The sequence below is a fragment of the Lactuca virosa genome, chromosome 8 (assembly GCF_052849685.1).
Source record: "Lactuca virosa cultivar CGN04683 chromosome 8, Lactuca_virosa_CGN04683_v6, whole genome shotgun sequence".
Lineage (NCBI taxonomy): Eukaryota > Viridiplantae > Streptophyta > Magnoliopsida > Asterales > Asteraceae > Lactuca > Lactuca virosa.
Genome location: NC_136433.1, coordinates 4,810,954 through 4,819,198, shown reverse-complemented (window position 1 = coordinate 4,819,198; position 8,245 = coordinate 4,810,954). Strand labels below are relative to the sequence as shown.

Sequence of the window (8,245 nt, the reverse complement as noted above, 5' to 3'; positions counted from 1 at the left end):
CGTTCTGGTGTGCGTCCACAATCTTATATTGTCCTTCCCAAACAACGCGTAGCTTGCCTTGGGGCTGTGTGTGACTGGACTCATTCTTCCGCAATACCCATTCTCCCACCTTGAAGTTTTTTACTCCCACATGCCCATTGTAGTAATTTTCGGTGCAGGCCTTTTAGGCCGCTTGACGGAGTTGGGCGGCTTCGCGCTTTTCGTCGAGTACGTCCAAGTCCTGAAGTTGTTCAGCCTCATTGGTATTTGCATCGAACCTCGTCACTAGTAATGATGTGCTTAAGATTTCGAGTGGGAGCACCTCTTCTGTGCCATACATCAAGCTGAAAGGTGTTTATCCGGTACTAGACCTTGAGGTCATGCAATATGACCAGAGTATTGTCGACAGTTCCTCGACCTAGACCGCTTTGGATTTCATCAAGCACTTCTTAAGACCGTTGATAATGATCTTGTTTGATACCTCAGTCCGGTCATTGGCCTGAGGGTGGGCTACTAAGGTGAACCGACGATGGATTTGCTTTTCCTCACACCATTCCTTGAAAGGACTGCCCTCAAATTGAGTACCATTTTCACTGATTAGGACTCTGGGGTGCCGAATCGCATGAGGATGTTCTTCCACATGAACTTTATCATTTGTATGTCTGTGATTGAGGCTAGTGGTTCGACTTCTATCCATTTAGTGAAGTAATCAACAACAACTAGCAAGAACTTGGATCCTCCCGAGGGAACCGGGAACGGTCCTACGATATCTATGCCCCATTGATGAAAAGGATAGGGGTTGCTGATGTTGGTTAGTGGCATGGCAGACAGGTTTTGGAAGGGGGTGAAAGCTTGGTACTCCGGGCATTTCTTTGTGAGTTCGGTTGCATCCTTATATATATGTCAGGCCAGTATACTCCTAGGCGAAGTATTTTCCTGTGAGTGCCTGTGCGCCTTCGTGCGCCCCAGCTTCGCATGCATGACTTTCCTCCAAGAGCGATTGTCCCTCCACATGGGCAATGCATCTGAGCCACGGTGCTTGATACCCTCTCTTGTACAATTGTTTCTCCCATATAACGAACTGCAGGGCTTTGAATTTGAGTTTTCTGGTTGCCGCAGGATCATCTGGGAGGACCCCATGCAGGAGGTAGTCTAGATTGGGATTGGTCCAGTCGGGGGGCGCTGCGATGGTATCGATTTGTTTATTGTCAATAATTCTCTCCGTGAGAACCTCTACTAGTACTTTCTTGGTCAAGTGATCAAAAGATGTCGAGGCCAACTTGCTGAGAGCGTTGGCCCTCGTGTTTTTCTCCAGGGGAATCTGCTTGATCTTAAAGCTTTTAAACGAATGTGTTAACTTTCGCGTTGCGTCCATGTATCTTTGCATCCTCTGGTCTTTGGCTTCATAAGTGCCATTGACCTGGTTGGTGATGAGCAAAGAGTCGCTAAAAGTTGAGAGGTGTTTTTCTCCAACCTCTCGTGCTAGGCGAAGGCCCGCGAGAAGTGCTTTGTATTCGACCTCGTTGTTGGAGACATGAAAGTCGAATCTCAGAGCATATGTGATTTCGTCGCCACCGAGGTTTTTAAGGATCAAAGCTGCGCCGAATCCTTCCTTACTTGCAGCGCCGTCGGTATGTAGCTCCCACACATCTTTACTCGCTTCAGGGTCCGAGGGGTCTATCGACACGACCATCGGTACCCCTTTAAGTGTATCGGGGTTTTCTACTAGGTATTTTGCTAAAGCTTGAGCTTTGATGTCGATGCGTGGGCAGTAATATATGTCGTGCTCCCCTAGCTCGATGACCCATTTTTCTAGTCGTCCCGACTTTTTCGGTCTTAAGAGGATTTGCTTCACCGGGAAGCTGGTTAGAAATCCTTTTATTTTATTTTGTTATTTTTCTTACTTTTACTATATTGGACAATAACTTTAGACCAAATTGAGGGTGTTACATTTGTCAACGTGTATGACACCAATCAACAAAAGAAAAATCACAACTATAAATGAATTTTGCCAACTCTTAAAACCTCCTTCCTTGGTATGTGGCTTTTAAGGGTATGAATGACTTTAACAAAATTAGTTGCAAGGAAGACATGTTTTCTTCCTTCCTTTATAACTATAGTGTTCTTATTTTCACCAATTTCATTAGCGATGCAAGTCTCCTTGAATACAATATGGGGGCATAGAATTTACATAGATAAACTAGGATGAAAGGAAACTAGTCAAACTACATAGGTAAATAAATAAGAAGTTGTTTTGCTACCATTTAGGTAAATAATAACCTATTTCAGAAAGTTAGATGATGTCCTAAGATATATATGATTTCATCTAGGTTAATGAGAAGTCGTGAATTTTTTAACATCTAGTAAATCGGAAATACGGAGTCATGATGGCCGTACTAGAAATTTATTTAAAAAGTGGCTTTATTGACCAAAATACCATATAGTGATTAAATTATAAAACTGAACAAAATATAATGGTTTTTATGTATACAATCCTATAAATTTTAAATTTTAACAAGAATTTTAATTTTAACAAATTTAATATATATATATATATATATATATATATATATATATATATATATATATATATATATATATATATATATATATAGGTTCAATAGAGAACTATAATTAACAAGAAAACAAGGAACCACTCGTAAGCGTCGGAAATTATAATGATCAACGGCCAAGTAATAGATGTACACTTGTACATTGGACGCACACACACCAGATTATACCAAAAAATTAACCTCTTTACCAAAAAACCCACATTTTTTTTCGTTTAAAATTTTTTTTAGGCCACATTTTTTATCGAAAAAAAAAACCGAATATACCATTGTTCTCGATTTTTCGTCCTCTTTCCATAGAGATCTATGTTGATATATAAAAAACGAATTTTTTTTTTCGAAAAAAAAACTCACTTCATTTTGTTAGTTTTTTCAGTATTTAAGTTTATTTTTATCAAAAAAAAAAATTAATTTTTTGTACTCTATTAATAAACATCAAACCCGACTAAAAAAAACTTGATCAGTGTAGATTCACACTGTGAATCTAAACTGTAAATATTTCAATTTTTAACATTCACAATGTGAAAAAGTTCGATCAGTTCATATTCACATTGTAATCTGACTTATTATTATGCACACTATGAATCTGAGAAGGTTCACAATGTGAATCTGAACAGGTTTACAATATGAATCTGAACAGGTTCACAATGTGAATTTGAACTGAAATATCGTTTTTTTTAACATGAATATGAATCTATGTTTAAAAAGTACCAAAAAGTATGAATTTTGATATATTTATTAATTTTTTTTCTATAAAAAAAATAGACCTTAACTTTTAACCAAAGAAAATGAAGGGAATTTTTTTCGAAAAAAAAAGTTCGTTTTTTATATATTATCATGAATTTCTATGGAAAAAGGACGAAAAATCGTGAACAACGGTATATTCGTTTTTTTTTTCAATAAAAAACATGGCCTAAAAAAATTTTAAAACGAAAAAAAATGAAGTAAGTTTTGTTATAATCCGGTGCATGTGCGTCCATTTTAAAAGTATACAACCAATTATTTTGCCGTTGATCGCTTTAAATTTCGACGCTTTGGATTGGTTCGTTGGTTCTTTTATTAATAACGTTTCTCTATTGAATTTTTTTTTCTCTCTATATATATATATTATAAAAAATAGTTGATATAAAAATTGAAGTGAGGTCATTGTAGGTAGAATCAACCTAGGTTTAAATACAATTTGTACGATTAATTAAGATATTGACTTAAAACGATCGCTACTAAAAATTCCAAATGACAATGATAATAATTGAAAAGAGGAAGATAATAATTGATGGAACAAGTGAAGAATGCCATGTGAAGGTGTAGCTTCCTTAGGAATGAAATAAATCACGGTATTTCGATTTTAAAAAAAAAATCAAAAAAAAAATCTGAAATAATATAATTAAAATTATTTGAATAAATAGAAAATAATGACTTATTATGAAAAGTGTCACCTTTACTTTTGTCTATACCACTGGATACAAGATAAGTAGGGTCATCGGAAAGTCACGGTGGTGACGGCGATTGCAACTGAGAGTGATGTTCTTGACTATACAATATCGGCAACATAAATATTAAAATTACAGTAAATTACAGAAATGTTCCCTTTTTTTTTTTTTTTTTTTTTTCAAATTCGTAGTCTCGTAGATTCAATCCAAATTTTAAATATTTGATAGGTCACATCCTCATAGTCAATAGAATACACATATTATTAATGAATGTCAACAGATTTCCATTTAAATTCACATACATGTACACACACCATATATTCATATTGCAAGAAAATAAATTTCATCTTTGTTACATTATACATGGAGATGCCTCTCCCTGTTCTAAAACTACCAAGTAAAGTAGAACTTCAATAAACAATGAAAGAATGTATTTCAGCCCAACTAGAAACTGTATACACAACACCTGATACCCCCTTCCAACTGAAAAACCTCCCCTCAACATGCTCTCTCTGCTTCATGACTAAACCAGAGAACAAAGGCACAAAAGAAACACCAAAATGGGTCCCAATTTTTCTAAGAGACGAATTTGACCCAATGACAATGCCTATGTCTGCTTCTAGCAAGCAAAGTAAGTCACCAACCGAGTCTCCAATGTAGATGCTTAGATTCTTTTTGTCACATTGGTCATGTTCTTTCAGAATGTCGGAAAAAGCTTGAAGCTTGTCAATAGGGGACTCCATGTTTTTCATGATTTCACCAGTGGATAAAATCCCTTTGTAGATGAACTCATTTGCATGTAGTTGCAGATTGTTGATACCTTTTGATGAGAAAGCAGATCTAATAAGATCGCCACACCAGCAAAACGACAGGATATGAACATCCACATTTAAATTTTCGTTCTTTGTGATGTTTTGAAAGAAATCCATGCAATCATCTTGGAGTATAAGACATTCACCAGCATGTTTAATATCTTCAAGATTCAAACCCTTGAGCACTTCAGATTCAGTCACTCTTGTATTTGCCCTTATCTCAAAATCTGATAGTTGTTTGAGTGCCTTCTTTAGCCCCTCATAGTCAAAATCTCCCACTTCAAAGACAAATACAACCGTTTCTTATATGATAAGGCACAAAAGTTGTTGACTATAAACGAAAACAGTAATTAATCCATTGTTTATGTTTAACAAGATATAGAATGCTTCACCTTTTTGATCGACCAGCATACTTTCCTTGCACTGTTCATATTCTTCCATGTACTCCCTCGATAATCTTTCCCATGTTTTTCTCAATTCAGCTAAGGGCATCCTGATAATTTCATTTTCACTTTCTCGTTGGGTTTGATCCGACTTTGGTGCTGTATCCATAGCAATCTTAGCCAAAATAGCACATGAATCAACTACAGTGCATGTCAGATCAAAATCAGAGAAAACCGTAACACGATGATATTTACGATTATGCCCCTGTAATAACGGAACTACAGTTTGCTGATCAAGAGGTTGGGCTAAAAAGAACTCCATCTCAAGTTTCATTGCTTGATGATAAAGTTTTTGCATGATATCAAGCTCTTCACCAGTCAAAGAAACACTTAACTTGTCCAGCAACTCCTCAGTCTGGCAAGCTGCTGCCTAAATTTTCAAGAAAAACATCAATGAAACAAACCGTATGAAGTGCCACAACAGAAAAAGAAAAAGAAATACCTGAAAAGCTTCAGATGAATAATTATGGATCCACTTCTTGTATGGGTGATGAATATCAACCAGAAACTGAAGTTCCTTTCCAAGAAAAGCATAAAGCTTCATGCAAGGGACCATTGAACTTATGGTGTATGCAGCAACTTTTGTTTTTTCAAAAGGGGTGGTGAGATTTGCGCCTTCAATCTTCCCAGAGGCTGTTGCCAACAAGAACTCAGTGTACTTCAGTGTTGCAGAGTTTGGCATTGTTTCTTTAGACACATCAAAACCCCATTCCTGGATGTTTTTTGTATATCAGTGTGATAAATTTAACTAAAATAAAATAAAAGAGGGCACATTTGTAAAAAGTTAGGACTTAATGGGAAAAGCCTCATTTCCTTAACACTTCATGCCTAGTCCCAAAGTTTTCACCCCTAGACCTTACTACAGTCCATAGGCAAATACGATATAAATGCAAGAAAAAAATTAACACACATCAAGATTGTAATGTGTCACACTCACACATGAAACACATACTTCTATACAAGGTAACATAGTACAAGCTATACACTTCAAGTCTTCCATAGGCAGATATAATACAGGTGCAGGAAAAAAAACAAACATCTAGATACGTAGCCTAAGATAAAGTTTCTTGCATTTGAATTTATCCTTCCATAGTGAGATACATGGAAAATGCAGAAAAAAAAAAAAGACAACATCAAGATACATAACCTAAGATAATGCCTCATGATGCACAGGAAGTAGGAACGGATCAACATGATCTATTGGGTATGAATGTGCATAGCCAAAAAAAATCTGTTTTGCAGTGCATCGATATTAAAAAAAAAAAAAAAGTAAAAAAGTGTTTTCACATTATATGACAAAAACTGTTTTCACGTGCATCCCATGATCAAACTCTATTATACTAATGCATACCCTGGTCAGAAATCTTGATCTACATAGCCTAAAGCAACAAAAGAAAAATGTCTAGTGCATTCACATTTCTCTGTGATAAAATTTCAAAATTACTGAACTGAGATATTGATTAAAAACTCACAGAAAGATATCAATGCATTAAGAAAAATCCATATGAACAAGGCAATGCTAATATGCTATACATAATAAAATACAAGAGAATCTTACTTGGCAAAAAGAACCATGCATTTCAAGCTCTTCAAGAACACTCTGTCTCAATTCACTGATAGAAACTTTAGCATCATCATCATCTGCATACTCCTCGGCTAATTCATATCTAAAAGAAAGCACACATAAATCCATATTATCAAAAACCTAAATTGGCGAAATCCAGAAGTACAAAATTCTGAAGAGAAAAACTTACGCTTGGGCAAAGCATTTAAGAAAATGAACATCTTGAGCGATGTAATGGCGAAAAGTATCAAGCTTGAGATTACCAGAGGCTAACGAAACTACAAAAGGAGTGTAGATAGAAAGAATCGATTCTTTATTAAACCTAACCCAGAAACGCTTGGCCACGCCTTCATCGTTGGGGTTTAGGATTGTCGTCATTGATGACTGTGTAACAAGTTTGAAATTGGGATTGTGATTCTTGTTGGATGGTGTATAGTTTCTGTTATTAAAGAAAGCAGATCGGAGAGCGTTGATAGGAACACTACAAAAGGGTTTGTTCGAAAAAAGGCGCATCAAAGAAACAAGAAGTTGGGGAAGTTGGATAATTTGATTAAGGCAGAGGGTAGGGAGCTGAGTTCAGAATGGGAATGCAGTAGCTCTGCCTACAAACAGCCAAACAGGAGGGAAGGAGCGAATCAAACCCTGGGTATTTTGAGCATGGAAATCTAAGTGGAGAGTGACTTTTGGAGTAAAAAGTGCATATTTATCTCCGATTGCTCAAAGATTTATTTCTCTTTTTATAATTGTCGGAGTGGCTTGGGGTTAGCTTATTCCCTCTTTTCTTAGGTATTAATTTTAAATTCTAATTTTGTGAATTCTAGGTGATCACGCCGTGGTGACGAGGATCACCACGGCGTGGCAGCCATTATGTAATTATGTATCTTTTAAGTTGACACGACGTAAACATGTAATGACCACGGCGTGGTGATAGTTAAATGCAAAACCCTAGATTTTCGGACCTTGAGCCATATTTAAAGGAAGCGATGGTTAGGGTTTCCTCCACCCTTAGCCTCCATCACCTTCAAAGTGGTTTTTTTTCTTTTTCTTTTTCTTTTTCTTTTTTTTAAAGAGACCTTCAAAGTGTTCTTGATAAAACCCTAGCCTCCTTACAAGTTTTTGAGCTTATTTTGGTGTCTTTATGATTTTGGAAGGAAGAATGAGTTTTCAGTGAAAGAATCTAGAATCTAGCTGGCAACTCATCTCCATTCTTTGTGCATCTTTTGGAATCTTTGTAAGTCCTCAAGTTTCTATCTTTTTTATTCATTCTGTGTAGATCTAAGTTATGTAGCTTATTTTGGTTCATGGTCGAGGTTTGGATGATTGGGTGAGATAAACATAGCAACTTTATGGTTCATCAAGGTCCCTTGAGTGTTATATCTTCTGGATCTAAGAGGTGTTGGTGTTTTGAATGTCATGCATGAGATTTAGGTTATTTTCTTTCTTTTGA

General features: G+C 36.1%; 2 protein-coding genes across 2 annotated transcripts; both read right to left on the bottom strand.

Annotated features, from left to right (window-relative positions):
• Window positions 1-898: 898 nt before the first annotated feature.
• Window positions 899-1,672, bottom strand: LOC145130037 (uncharacterized). The gene has a single exon (XM_079064890.1). The coding sequence runs from the start codon at window positions 1,670-1,672 to the stop codon at window positions 899-901; it is 774 nt and encodes a 257-aa protein (XP_078921016.1).
• Window positions 1,673-4,266: 2,594 nt separating this feature from the next.
• LOC145134399 (bifunctional TH2 protein, mitochondrial-like) lies at window positions 4,267-7,495 on the bottom strand. Its single transcript, XM_079069249.1, has 5 exons — window positions 6,989-7,495; window positions 6,793-6,901; window positions 5,677-5,946; window positions 5,184-5,604; window positions 4,267-5,069 (listed from the first exon to the last, which is right to left on the bottom strand). Exons 1-5 carry the CDS (start codon window positions 7,309-7,311, stop codon window positions 4,390-4,392), a joined length of 1,803 nt encoding a protein of 600 aa, XP_078925375.1. The 5' UTR covers window positions 7,312-7,495; the 3' UTR covers window positions 4,267-4,389.
• Between the last annotated feature and the right edge of the window lie 750 nt (window positions 7,496-8,245).

Bases quoted from the DNA above. Each gene is read 5' to 3' on its own strand.
- LOC145130037 (XM_079064890.1), bottom strand. From the start codon at position 1,672: ATGGTCGTGTCGATAGACCCCTCGGACCCTGAAGCGAGTAAAGATGTG.
- LOC145134399 (XM_079069249.1), bottom strand. From the start codon at position 7,311: ATGCGCCTTTTTTCGAACAAACCCTTTTGTAGTGTTCCTATCAACGCT. The intron at 6,902-6,988 runs GTAAGTTTTTCT...GCTTTCTTTTAG, and splicing joins CTTAAATGCTTTGCCCAAGC to ATATGAATTAGCCGAGGAGT. The intron at 5,947-6,792 runs GTAAGATTCTCT...AAAAACATCCAG, and splicing joins TGCATGGTTCTTTTTGCCAA to GAATGGGGTTTTGATGTGTC.